Here is a 14,936-nt window from a genome sequence, read left to right as displayed (position 1 = left end):
ATCTTTGTTAAAAGAAAAAACCCAATAGTGAACGGAGGGGGAGGATTGCAGATTCAGTCTTGTTTTGGAACTCATTCCAGAGAAGTACACAAGCAGTCTCATAATTCAACTTGCCAAATGCAGACTTGATGCCAACCAACAGACTCCAAAGATTCAGGTGGGCAATGTGTGGTTATAGATTCATATCAGACTTGGAATGTGCCTAAAAGGATGGGTCTTCAGGTCACCGAAATATTGGAGCTCCGTACAAAGGGTATTATAGAACAGACAAAGATTCCTGGATATATGGAAAAAGATTTTCAGAAGAACTCAGCAATAGTCCTATTGCCTCCAATTCAAGACTCTTATAGTTGACAACTGGTGCCATAAATAATATAATAGACAAAGAAGATAAAAAATTTACGTGGGAATGGTTGTGTAAATGCATGAAAATAGGAGTTTGGAGAGTCAAAATAAGGAGCAACTTTTTAGACATTAAAAATAATTGAGGAGATGATTTACTTCTTATTCCCATCAGAGGAGTGTTGGCTCAAGAAAAGAAAAAAAAAAATAAATAAAAGATTTCATCATAGTCAAACCTTATAGTCAAATAAGCTGAGGGACGCAATAATCTGTTATTGATGGTATCTTACACGACTGCTACGGACTGATAGAGTATTTTGAAAAAAACAGTCACTACCTGGGTTTAACAAAACAAAAAAGTAGAACCTCTCATTGGATAATTTCTCCATGGGCCATTTTTTAAAACTAACTGATGCAGTGAGTAACTTCTTACTTTAAACAAATAGCAGCAGACATGCTGTGGTCACAGAAAAGAAGCTCAGCTGCTTTCAAGCTAAGAAAACAGCCAAGAATATTGATAACATAATAACTTTAGACTTTAACCCAAAGGGTCCCTGCAGAGTCTAGACCTTTACTCCATCAAGTCTCTGGAATCTCCCAGGGAACAACCAGCACTGTGGCAAATTATCAAAGTCCCTCTTGATAAAAAATAAATGCTAGAAAAGCTTTCTACACTGATGAACCAGCATATAGATGCTACAATCAAAAAATGAAGAAAATGAAAAGAACATTAGTTTTTGGGGGCAGGGGGCTCAAATAGTTACAACCAAGGAATGCAGAACATATACTGTAGTATCTGAGCCCACAATATACTGAAACAGGAAACAGATGAGCTGAAGCAGAAAAGAGACCACCCCTGGTGCCTATTAATTTTGATAACAAGAAAAGGGTGCTGTAAGAAGTTTTGTGGAGGGAGCGTGCTAAACTGTTCAAAATGCGCTCATACTTTCTGCAAAGATGGATTGCTTACATTCATCTGTGATGAAAATGGGAGTAAGCCTTTTACTCTAGGTTATATTTCAGGGTTTTAAACATACAATTTTGTGCAAAGCAGAAACAAATAACATCCATCCATGTGGATTTCATGGTCTACTCTCTTCAAGTGATAAATATTTCATGTAAACCAGAGATTCTGCAGAAAATTGTTTGTATGCACTTAACATCAATTTATTTGATATGGAAATAACGGCCCACAGAACCCTCCAATATTCTTCCACAGAACTCTCATATCATTGCTGCTAATATCCTCTCTGCAGCTGGGCAAATGTAGCATATATATATAAAATATTACTTTTATTGTCTGGTTAACAACTTTCAATACCTTTTAGTGTGTTTCTAGTCCATCTTATGCAAGCAAAACTCACAATTTTTATGATTAGAAAAAAGTGCTTGGAGTTTAAAATCATGCAGTTTAATGACTCATTATGTGAGTATACCTGAGCACACCTCTGCAGTGCTTGTTACATAACACACAGAGTGGGGCTAGTTGAGAACCACTTTCGCCCTTTTCCGAATCATTGAAATTGAGGAAATAGGCTTTTGTTAAAACCAGAAACACGGGATTTGATCAAAATAATATGCACAGAGTATGATATAGCTTTTCCACTGCTACCTGGGTTAAATACTTTGCACATCTTGCTGGGGCTGACCTGCATACAGCCAGCAGGTTGACAATACTGGAAATTACAGTTAGTAAAGAATTTGGATCCTCTCCTGATATCAATGATTGGATTAGGATATCTCTTGTTTTGTCAGTGTTACAAGTAGGAATTATTTTTAATGTAAGTCTTAAGCCTAACATGATATTACAGAATCATGATACTAGCTAGTGTCGGTATTTTAGAAATGTTCATTTCATTTGCATTAATCACATCACACTTTTCTTCCCACCATAAATGAATGAAACTACAGGGAAAATAGAAACTCAGCAGTTTTGGAAGGCTGTGTTCAGCTGGGTATCAGCGCAGGTTTTGTACTTTGCATTAATTTAGAGAAGAGGTTTAGATCTGCAACAAAGCATAGCAGTTTCCTGCTTTCTCAAAGCTTGGTCTAGAAATGGGAACTTTGATATTTGTATTATTTTCACAAGAAGACAACATACATACATATATATATTTCCCTTTTTTATACTGAGAAAAGAGTGGAAGAATACAAAGAAAAAAAAGTGCTTGTTTGTTGCATGTTAATTTGCTTTAGGGAGGGGTGGACAGGCCTGGGGAGAGAAACCAGTCTGTGAGTCACACATGACGGGAGGTGCTCCTGAAGTGGGCAGGTCCCATTCTCCAAATCCAAGCCCATCTCTACTATTTAATGAGAAGCACTGGCCCTACACATTCAGAGCCATTTAGAAGGCCCCGTGCATCTGTGGCGTTTGCATCTTCTCACAGTCTCACCAGCCTGCAAAATCATGAGTCGACAGAAGATTTATTTGGACAAATTGGCCCGCTTCTTTCAGATCCGAAACAAGCTGCTCCGCCAGGCCCTGGCAGAGTGCCTTGGCACTCTCATCCTTGTGGTAAGTTAGTGTACATGTGCTCCAAGTGCTGCTGAAGATGTTTACTTTGTGGGATAATTTCATAATTATGAGACCGTGGTGAACCATGGTATGAACTGTGGTGTAGAAGACACCAAAAAAGAAAACAGAACATATAGATAAAAGGGTCCTAATGTACTTCTAATGGGACTCAGTGAAAATCTTAATAAGAAATAGTTTCTACATGCTTTGTGTTTTCTTTGCCAAACACAACATAGATATATATGTTGATATGGGTGACTAAATAAATAAACAGCAAAATAGCATTACATTATAATTATAAATTCTGATCAAACTTAACCTCTGTACCTGTGAGACAGTTTTTTTTTAAATATTCTTCCCATTCAAACTATTCATAAATATGGCAGCCCTCTTATCTAACCTCTTTAGAAGTAATAGATGATGGCAAAATAAGACTTGAAGGGAGATTAATGAATGCTATTTGCACAGGTTGGGTGTAGTGAGATTAAACGCCAAAGTAAAATCTTATTCAGGGCTGCATGCCATATCAATAAAACCTTATTTACTGTAGCCGATACTGTAGTCAATCACGTGTGTGTTTGCATTAGAACATTAATGCCAAAGTGTTTCATTTTTTATTTTATCTAAATAGGAAAATAATTTTTGCTCTGCTTTTTATAACTAATTTTGTCCTGTTATACCTCAATTACATTTTTCGCTTTAAAATATTCAATTCCTCTGCTTCTATAAATAAAATTACACTGAGACGTCCTAATAAGTTGGGAACCTTAAAGTTAAATATTGTCTTCGCATTACTTTGGTCCATTATAACCTGGATGATGTTTAACAATGCTTCTGCTAGATAGCTTTTCAAATTGAAATATCTTTGACGTAAAAAGGTAGCAGTTGTCTCTGTTGTGATGTAAATAGGTGTGGCAAAGTTATTCTTCAGGTCACACATGTCCTCTGCATACCTGAAACAAAAGGTATCATTGTCACCTTTGATTGGGTTTTACTGTGGTGAAATGTTGTCTTATACCTATTCCCAACATAAATTCTTACCGTATATTTCACAAATGAAAATGTATTATTTCAATTTATTAAATATTTTTTTCACTATTTTGTTCCTGAAGCAAGCTAAAGTTTGTTGGCAAATATAAATAAATACTTAGTAACTAACTGTGATACAGGACATTTTTGGGCGTGTGTAACTGCATACCTACATTATTATGATGTAATTTCATTATTGCATCACCAAACAGGTTGACTTAGTTCTGTTCATGACAAAAAAAAAATCTAAAAAATGATAGTATAATGTTATACATTTAAGATATTAACATTTACTCAAATCGACACTATTGATTTTCCCAATAAGAAAATCAAACAAGTTTGATTTAATTAAAATGCAGCAGGTTAATCAAGTCCTTAAAAGTGGAAATTTTCCTTTGAAGATTGTGGCCAGCAGGTTCATTTCCCCTCAGACGATCCCCAAATCTGCGCCTCAGACTAGCTGCAGACAATATCTCTCTTTTTTTTTTTTTTTACAAGCTCTCATACTGTGTTCAAAGCCCTGCAGTAGCAGAGTAGTATGAAAGCATAACCATATGAATCAGCTGGTTCAGTGTAATTCAAATGAACAGTAGAGAAAAACCTGTAAAGCAGACTGTGAAGCTGACTAAGGAAGCAGAGACTTTAAAGTTGAGGGTTCATCATCTGTAATCTAATCCCCCTGACATTAAAGACTCGGCACTGCTGTGCTGCAGCTACATACCTCTTTCTGCTGGCACATTTTCCAACTTTAGTTTCCTGTTCATGAGTTATGGCATCATCTGATGCCATTTTTTCCATGAAATGTATAAAGCTAAATTGAAATAGATAGATATACGATTCTTCCGTTTCATTTTATTGAGAGTTTCAATATTTTGTTTTTGTTGTAAACAATATAAAGGAAATGTTTTTGAGTCTATCCCCTCACAACACAAATTTGAACTAAATTTAACTGAGTTTCCTGCTAGCGTTTTTTTTGTTTTTGTTTTTTTTTACACCATTCTGCTACAAATATTTAAGCACATTCTTTGAACCAACCTGTAAACATAATCGTTTGCAGCCTTAGTGGTCCCATCTTGAAGTTATTTTTTAAAACATAATTCATCATAACTTAAATGCAGTAGTCTTATGGTTAGGACCAAAGAGTCGTGTGATTTTGTAAGTGTAGGCGCCAGTCCCTCTCAATGTGGTTACCCCCAAATCATAACCTCAACTTCTGAGAGGTGTGGTTATGCTGAATAGCAGGCTCATCATAGGCTTCTGAAAGTCAAAGCCTAAAGATGGATCAACGTTGTGGCATAGAACAACAAAACTGTAAATTATTCTCTATATTTACCACATAAAAACCGTTGACTCCAGCAGCTGCTGATTGTGATAAATACTTTTTTTCTGGCCCACAGTGAAATTGACATTTTTTGAGTTTTAAAGTTCCACATTTTTATATTTTATTTTTATTAGGCAGGTACAATTTTTCTCATTTCGTTGAATACAGTTCATAATAAAGCCTCTTTGTTGAAAGCTTTCTGAATGCAGTTCCTGATCAAATTTAGGACAGCTTAGCGACCTGTTCTCACATACAGAGCCCCGTTGTCCTGTGTACCTTCATATGTACAATAGAGCTCATTTATTTCCACATCCAATAGCCTTTGTTTGACTTGGTTCTCTGATAATAATCATAGAGGAATATTTTCATTTCTCAGACCTTGATCAATGACAAAAGTGTTGTTTCTTTATTGTGCCAATGAAATGACAAGACTGCTATGTGTTAGGAAATGTAAAAATAAGTTAAAATCCCAAATTAATAGGTCAGCACAATTATGATTTTTTCTAAAATAAATTTTGAAAAGATTATTGCCACAAGCAAACATGTACAACAAGATCTGACATTTTATTGCAGCAACAGTAAATTATATTTTTAGTACATTAAGTTATTTTGAAGAAATGTTAACTTGCTTTTCTTTCTTTTAGATGTTTGGCTGTGGTTCTGTGGCCCAATTTTCACTCAGCAAAGGTACCCATGGACAGTTCCTTACTGTCAACTTTGCCTTTGGCTTTGCTGCCACTCTAGGGATCCTTGTCTGTGGCCAAGTATCAGGTAAGCAGATTCAAATGGGCTTCTGTGTGACATTAATGATTTATTGCTAATTTTCAAAGCTTGTTTTTGAGGATGGATCTTTGTTTATGGAAAAATAAAGTCATTATTTTCTAGTGTTATCTAATGTTGGTATTGTGGTTCACATGATATTCACATGTTGTTCTATTTCCCCTACAGGTGGCCATTTGAACCCTGCAGTGACTTTTTCACTTTGCTTGCTTGGAAGAGATAAGTGGAGAAAGTTCCCCATGTTCTTCCTCTTTCAGACAATTGGAGCCTTTTTTGCTGCCGCTGTGATTTTTGGCATGTATTATGGTAAGCAGAGACCCCGAGGGATGATCCACTATTATCCATTTATTTTCATTTATTATTTAAGAGTTTTATGTGTCAGACTGCACAGTACATCATCTAAAATCCAAAGCAAAAGTTTAGCGTTATTCTTCTGTTTTAGATGCCTTGTGGGACACCGGATGTTTCACTGTTGATGGGGAAAATGCCACCGCTGGAATCTTTGCTACTTACCCAGGGAAACATCTCACTCTTGTGAATGGTTTCTTTGATCAGGTAATAGAAAAAAAACAAAAACGCGAATATCACAAAAAAAAGAAACATAACAGAAAACTTGATATCTGAAACATGAAACCCGTGTTTTGAGCCCACATCTTTTTTTGATACAGATTATTGGCACAGCAGCCCTCATAGTCTGCATTCTGGCAATTGTGGACCCATACAACAACCCAATCCCACAAGGTTTGGAGGCCTTCACAGTGGGATTTGTGGTTCTGGTCATTGGATTGGCCATGGGCTTTAACTCTGGTTACGCTGTCAATCCTGCAAGAGACTTTGGACCACGTCTTTTTACTGCCATGGCTGGCTGGGGAAGTGATGTTTTCACGTAAGTGCACCAAGTTTGAGCTCATTTTTTGCCAGCATTTTTAGGTTATACATGTGGAGTGTCATGCCCTGTATATATTAGCTACCTTTACCTTAATGCCCTGCATTTCTCCTTAAATTATACACTATTCACAAGTTTTGCCTTTAGCTATGATGAGATTTATTGCCTAACAAGGTGTTTTCTTTATTTTAAAAATGGCCACATTGTTATGTCCTGTGGAATCAGAATTAAAAACCACCATTGACATAGAATACTCCCTGTTTTAAAGAGGAGTGCATGTACATCAGAAATGACAAAATGAAAAAAGTAAATAAAGTTAAATTACTCTTTTGTCTAAACAACAATGGAATGTAGGAAAAGGGTTATGCACTTCCATATTTACATGGAGAATGGTTAAAATATTTCCTTTATATGTCTTTAACTAAATGCCCCTAGTGATGTTAATGTATCTTGTTTCCCACAGGTTTAGAAATGGATGGTTTCTGGTGCCGCTTTGTGCGCCATTCCTTGGAGCCATTATTGGCACCATGATTTACCAGGTAATGGTTGGTTTCCACATCGAGGGAGAATTTCGGGATAGGCAGGAGGCGAAAGAACAGGAGGAGAATCTACAACTCACCGTCACAACCAACTCCAAATCTAATTCCAACGGCAAAGAGGCTAACTGCTAAAAATAGGCCAACAAAGGCATGTCTAAAGAGTGTTAGAAAGATTTAAAGTCGCTGAAATCTACCCATGTAAATATGGTACTGTTATAACACCGTTTTATAATTCCTGCCAGTTATATATTGGAAAACCGTCTTCAAGATGACTTTTCTTCACAATATTGTGTAGCTGTATTATATTGTAGATTTATTTCTATGTACAGAATAAATAGAGACACTATTTCTCAAGGAAGTGATTTTGGTCCAGAACTGACGTGTCTGTTGTACTTCCTTTTTAACAGTATTTTACTCTTATCTCCTATATTTTTTATAGTTTCATGTAACATTCATTGTAAAGTTTTTTTTAAAAACAGATGTATCTTTCTATAGATTTTGTTTGTTTGTTTTTGTTCAGGTCCTGATATATGGTCAATTGAGAAATACTTTTAGCAAAATGTTATCAAAGTGTGTTTTGGGGTGAAAATTGTCCAAAAATGACAGAAAAACACAAACAGTAAAGTGTCATAAATGTGTTAGCTGTGTTGATCTGCGCAGACAGACAGCGGTTTCCCTGCTACATTCTGAGGCACACCACTTCGCCTCTAAAGCATCTATTTTAAGCTGTTGTTCAGAAAAATGCAGCCCACTGAGAGCAAAAGACATTTTTCAAAGAACCAAAGCTTTATTATGTGTGTGATACATTTTATTTCAGTAAAGAACAGTCAGGAGGAGAAAGTGTCCATTAAAAAAAAATGCTTATATTTCCAAATTGAAGTAATCTTCAATGCAAGGTCATGTCATATTAGTGGCCTATTATTATTTCTCATTATTTGATCTATTTTTAACAGTTAAGAGAGCAGTGGGAATAGCCCACTTTAATCCTAGGAACATTTTCTAAAACCAATCCTTAAGCCTGAACAGAAGTTATTCATTTCGCTATAATTATGTGCATCTATCTTTATATTGTATGTATCGATGACGTTGGACTTTTATCCAAATGTTCCTGTTTTCTCTAAATTATTTTTTTAAAGTTGATATTTTTACATATTGTGTAACTGCATTCAGGCTGGAATGTCTCTGGTTTGTGTTTTGTGTCAAAGCTGAGAGGAAATGACTTGACACTAAAACAATGAAGTTCTGTTTTTATATTTTTTGCATGAAAGCAGCTTGTATTATTATCTTGCTATTAAGGCTTTTTTTTTCTGTTTGACAAAATGCTTATACCAATTGTTGCCTGTTGACAGAATGCATCTGATAAAATAAATCTTTAAAAAAGAAAATCTTGGAGTATCATTCTTTGCACCACACCTGTTTTTTAAATAACATTTGGATGAAAGAACACTGGTGAGGCTGTATCATTTGGCTCAGGTTCCGTATTTTAAGTGGCAAATTTTCCAGGTAAATATTAAGGCTTTATCGTTTCACAAAGACCATATGCATTTGCTTCAGGCTCATGAAAGAATCAGCAAGACCGGACAAGAAAATCAACAAAAGACACATTTTCACAAAGGGTGCTGAAAGAAAAGATGACACTGCAATTTCCAGTTTCATGGACATTTCCAAACACAACCTAAAAAACAAATCCGCTTAGGCTTGGCAAACCAAGCCTAACATTCCACTTGTTAAAATTTATTTCCAAATCTGCCACCAAGTTACTGCTTGATCTTTGTCTGCCCTCTAAAGGTCTAACTGTGTTCATAGCAAGAAAGAGACTCCATCTGTGCAAGACAAGAACAAATCTGGTCACGTTGAGTTTGTGCTCTTAACGACAGAGATGATTCACATTTGGTAAAACCTATTCCCTTGGAGCTTTGTGGCTCAGCTCTTTGTTTGGCAGAGATCACAAAATTCAGGTGATGTTAAATCCCTTTTCAGCTGGGATCAATTTTAAAACAGATAGCTTTAGAACCTTTCTTCTGCACAAAAAAATACAAAGGTATATTGTATTTGCAAATTGCATCAGTTGCACCAGTCATTCAGTTCAAAAGAGGACACATTGGTTGAAAAAAGTTTAACAACAAACATGCATGTCTTTAGCTTTAGGGTTGAGGAGCCCATCAAAGGTTTTGAGAAGATAAGGTGGAGTTTAAGGATTGATACAAAAACAGATCCAGGACATAGACTAACACTGCCATATTCCTCATGATTACCCCTTTCTAAGCGAGAGAAAAGGCAAAAAAACCCCAGTTTGGGTGAAAAAAAGAAACTTGAAAAAAATAAACAAATCTTATTTGTGCTACTTGACGTTATAGGTCCCAGAATCTAGAGCCAAATAATCCAAAGGTGTCTAAAGTTCTGTTTCCATAGTCGTTGATTTACTGAATCATATTTTGTTAGTCTGTTTTACTATTCTACATTTCTACAAATGTGCTGACATTTTTTCATGAACTGTACATAATAAGTTAATATAATTAGCAGGGTTAAGACTTTAAATATTAATTTGTGTGTAATTACTATGCATAATAACCCTCACTTAGTGGACTGAATAATATCAAATAAGGTCATCAATAAAGGTCCTTAATAAAGGATCTCAAATTGACAAAATCTGAGATTAAAGATTTTCTTTTGAAAATTTGTTGATTACATTAAAGTGTCTTGAAGATATATATTCTAACAGTTTTTTTTTTAAGATAAACATTTATGCTAATAAACAAAAATCACCTATAAACAAACAAGAAAACAGGGACCATGACAGTTGGGACAAAGATTACATAACATAATTCCCTGCGAGACATGTGAACAAGCAATTATGTCAACTAAGGACAGCTGTTTTCTGTGGCATTTAAACACACACACAAATCCGTCTCTATATCATTTGGCTGACAGACAAAGGTAGCAATTTGCTGTTGAAGCCATGTACAAAGCCTGCTATTTTCCACAGGTGAGGGCGGAGTCCAAAACTGAGCTCTCTACTGTGTGGTGGGAGTATTTTTCCCACCCAGTGAAGCTTTCTCATGTTTTCTCCTTTCAGGTTGACCTAAGGTAATCAACTCAAAACAGGTAGTTGTCAAATAGGTACAGCGGGTGGGGGGTTGGTGCACTGTGTATGTAATGAGAACTTCCTGCAATGAGACGGTGCTAAACTAGTTCACTGAGGGATGTTGAGCACTCTCTGTCAGCGGTGATTAAACTATTGTTCAGTCTTCAGTAAAACAACTAAAACCTGCAACTCCACCAGAATGTCTGTTTAAGGACCAAATGCAAACAACATTTAGCAGTTCTATGGCTGAAAACATGTGTTTCCTGTCTATGCTCCCGTGCTGAGAAGGGCTTACTGCTCCAGGCTCTGGTGGAAATATACCAGCTTTGCATGCTTTGCTCTGGCATATTTTCTCTATTAATGTCCTTTATATGTCAGCAATATCTAAAGAAGAATGTTCGGACATTTTATTCAACCAAAAACTTGATTAATTTACTATTTGGAGATTAGGAACCCAAACATAAAACATATTTTCAATGCTTTCATAATTCCATTTACGGAACCCTGATTCTTTGAATTGCAACATAAAACCAAAACTCATTCTTTGACTGATGCTTTGATTTATTTTTTACTATCTGCTTTTTATTTAGCCTCTCTTTTCTATTATAAAGCATGTCAATAAAGTGGTTTTGAGTTCTAGAATCAAAAGATCCTGTCAAAACGAAGGGCTACCTGAGAGTTCCACAAATCAGGCTCTTTAGTAGCCACAAAAAAATGCAGCAAAAACTAGTTCTAGTCAATTAACTCTTTCCAAAGCTAGCACTGCAGATTTATGGAATTTTTTCATGGTGTAACATGGTGTTGGCAGCATATTTCTGTTGGGAGGTTTTAATACAGAGGTACTGATCCATTCTAGAGGAATTATGGTGTAAACTAATGCATGCGTGGAGGAAAGCCAATGCTTCTTTAAGATATGAAGTGGCAGAAAAGCATGTTTTCAGCTTTAATACAAGGAAAATTACTAAAAACATAATCTTGTTTTGTATTCAACTCCAGCAAAAAAAAAGTTAAATTGAATTTGTTCAAACTGTTTAAGCTACATTTACAAAGCACTAGGCTGGATCTTATGAAAGTAAATCTATTTCAATTAATTATTTAATAATAATTAATAGAATATGAGGAAAAAACCTCATCCCTGTGTAGAAAAAAACCCCTAATGAACATTGAACAGAGGAAGGGGATCTCTGTTTCTACTTATCTAACACTTCCAATTCAGCCTTTTATCTTCCCCCTTCCCCCAGAGCAATTCACACGTTGGAACATGCAGTGGAAATATTTTGTTAAACTTGCTTGGAGAGATACAAGGTGCAACAACGTAAAAAACTAAATGTAAGGATATGTGAGTCATTGACTCCTTTAAACGTCATACCTTTTTTTTATTAAAGCTTTAGTGTTTGAGGTCATAGGCCTGAGAATCTACACTAGTGGATCCCAGTACTCTCTATTAACCACCCTGTTACATTCTGCCAAATTTTCCACTTCCACTCCATTGACATAGATTTCTTCACATACCTATTAGCACAAGCAATCAGTTGTTTTTCTGTGAAAGTAAGCTGCTCTCTCACAGTAAAATACATAAAAAAAGTAAAATTTTTCCAACTTGGAAAATATTCTGATGATATTTTTCAGAAAAACATTACAGAAACACATCTTAAACTTGTTCCACTTTTTGCATTGTTGGCTGTAGAGCTCCATCGTTAACCATTGTAGAAAATGGGTATTATTGAAAACAAGGCTGGTTAATGTAAATAATGTAATCATGGCTACATGTGAAGGCCTTTTAAGGGATCCTTCAGATTATAATAAATATACAAATTTCAAAACATGTTTTTTTTTTTTTTTTATTAGTTGATTCACATCTTGTTTGATTTTTTTTATTATTGGCAACATTTTGCTAGTCATATTGCCAGTTTGCTTTGGCTACTTCATTTAACAAATTTTTTAAAAATGTATTTATTTATTTATTTATTCATTTTTTGACAAAATCAAAATAAAGGACCATAGTTCTGAAGTCTAGTCCAGTGCAGCTCTATGGGATTCTTCAGCCGCTCCTCAATCTCAGGTCAGATTCAGATTCAGTTCAGTTGTTGTGAAGTTATCGTGAATACATGATACATAAGGTCCCTGGGCTGGACCATAAAAACCACAACCCTCCCCAAAAAGTTTTAAACATCAGAGCTCTTTAGGTAGGGCTGTCCAAAGTCGATATTGATGTTGTAAATTTGTCTGAGATGAGCCAATAAAAATATCGTATATACTTTATATCAGCCTGCCTCTAAAATCTTCAATATTAGAAAACTCCTAGAAACAATTTTCTTCTGAATAAAGAATTGGTCAGTTGTTCTCATAAATGACGTTGTTAGTTATTGTTCTCTTTTTGAAAAATATCCCTTGTGCAAGCCCTGTTTCTATCATTCCACACTATAAAATAAGTTATTAAAGTATGTATGATTCATGCTGATATTAAATTGGGTCAATATCAATACTCAAAGATCCAATATTGGTATCGTTAGGGCAGCGTTTCACAGCAGTCTCAGATACAGTGTCCCGCCGATATTTCCCATTTTGGATCAATAAAGTATTTTTGAATTGCACAGTGGGGCAGTGGGTTCAATTCCCAGTCCACGGTCTTTCTGCATGGAGTTTGCATGTACCCTTTGTGACTCCCATGGGTTTTCTCTCAGTACGCCAGCTTCCTCCTGCATAATTGTTCCATTAATTGGCTTTCAATTGTACTTAGGTTTGAGTTAATGTGTGCATGGTTGTATGTCCCTGTTTGTCTCTGTGTTGCCATGGAACAGACTGGTGTACACCGCCTTTTGTTCATAGTTTGCTGGAGATGGCCACCGGCCCTATTGTGACCCTGATGGAATAAGCAGAAGGATGGAAAATAAGATGTATGGATTGAATTTAAGAAATTGTACAAGGAGTTGTACTTTCAGATATAAAGACTTGATGTAAAGAAAGAAAGAAACAAACAAACAAAGTTAGAGAGAAACAAAGAAATAATCATATAAAAACTAACAAACAAGATGTTTCAAGAACAGAAGGACTATTAGAAAATTATCAAAGACTTAAAATGTAAAATCGGTTGTTTGATCATCACTCACTAAATGATCTATGCTTCAAATATGACAACACCCTGGTCACACCTTAATCTATAAACACGTTTAGTTTCAGACAGATTATAACACAGTTTAACAGTCTATAAAAAATATTATTAAATAGAATAGTTTGAGTCTTGTGACTGTGTCTAAGTTTACAATGACAAATGTTTTCTTGGCTTTGATGTTGTTAGAAAACTGGAACAAGAGACAAAGTTTTCTGAGTATCTTTATGAAAATGAGAGAAAACAAATTATCCATAGCTGTAAAGTAAATGAAAAAAATTGTTAGACAATAACAGAAGACAAAAACTTTGATGCAATATCAAAAAGTCGGAAACTACCAAAGACAAAAATATAAAGTGCGAGGGCAACAGCTTTTTGTATATTTTGTCTGAAGGACTTTATTTTAATTCACTGAAAAATAATGCAACCATTTTTGGCATTTACTTCATCATTGCATAATTTTTCGGTTTGCAGGTCTCAAGGCTTACACTTATTATTTTACATCTAATAATATCATCTGTTGTGTGTGGCCTAAGTTCATTTAGTGTTAATTAGAATAAAGTTTTTTGGAAAAAAAAAACAGATAATAAATGTACTCTAAGGTACTCTGAAGAAAATAAATAATAAAATTACAGGTACGTGGTCGGTGGAATGTAGATGTTTTTGTATTTACTTTTTTATATACTGTATTTTAACTAAGAAAATTTTTTTATTTTACTTCAGCATTAACTGCTTTTTTTCCTGTGTTTTATGCCAATGGCACTGATTTATATACTCCACATTCCCTGGAAAGAATCTTGACCATATCAAGCTTTTCTCCAACTAGAAGAAGATGACTAAATGTAATCTTGCTATGACCCCGAAACAGGGTTTCTTCATCCTGAAGCCATCTCCACTGCTGAAGATGCAAACCGTTCATCTTTTTTTTTTTTTTTTCATTTCTTCCACATACATTTTGCAAGCAATACTAAATGCATATCTTATAACAGTAAACATTAACTTGTGTTCATTTCTTCACACTATATAGTGAAATCAGCCGGCTTTCGGCATATAACTTCACTTTTCTCACAAAAGAAAGTCAGCAAGTTGCAACTAGCTGGCAACACAGGAGAAAGTTGGGCCTGTTTCAGCAGGTTCAGGGTGTTTTATAAGGAAAACAAAGAAATTAACCTTTATATTATTCACATAGGCGAGGCCAGCATGTCTCTGCTGTTACTTTTGACTTATGAAAGGTTAGCTTGTAAAAGAAAAAAACAAAAACTGGAAAGAAAGAAGCATGCCACCCCAAAAACAGAACCCTCTCATTTCTCAGCAATATAAAATCCTTAAA

At 35.2% G+C, this 14,936-nt stretch overlaps 1 protein-coding gene across 1 annotated transcript; it reads left to right on the top strand.

Moving 5' to 3' along the window:
* Positions 1-2,676: 2,676 nt before the first annotated feature.
* On the top strand, positions 2,677-7,882 carry LOC107104075 (aquaporin-3-like). Its single transcript, XM_015403992.1, has 6 exons — positions 2,677-2,857; positions 5,852-5,978; positions 6,156-6,293; positions 6,430-6,542; positions 6,656-6,873; positions 7,337-7,882. The coding sequence occupies exons 1-6, from the start codon at positions 2,750-2,752 to the stop codon at positions 7,542-7,544; spliced, it is 912 nt and encodes a 303-aa protein (XP_015259478.1). The 5' UTR covers positions 2,677-2,749; the 3' UTR covers positions 7,545-7,882.
* Positions 7,883-14,936: the final 7,054 nt, after the last annotated feature.

Source organism: Cyprinodon variegatus, unplaced genomic scaffold, assembly GCF_000732505.1.
Source record: "Cyprinodon variegatus isolate N-32 unplaced genomic scaffold, C_variegatus-1.0 Scaffold1606, whole genome shotgun sequence".
Taxonomy (NCBI): Eukaryota; Metazoa; Chordata; class Actinopteri; order Cyprinodontiformes; family Cyprinodontidae; genus Cyprinodon; species Cyprinodon variegatus.
Note: the sequence above shows the minus strand (reverse complement) of the source record. Positions and strands in the feature narration are given on the sequence as shown.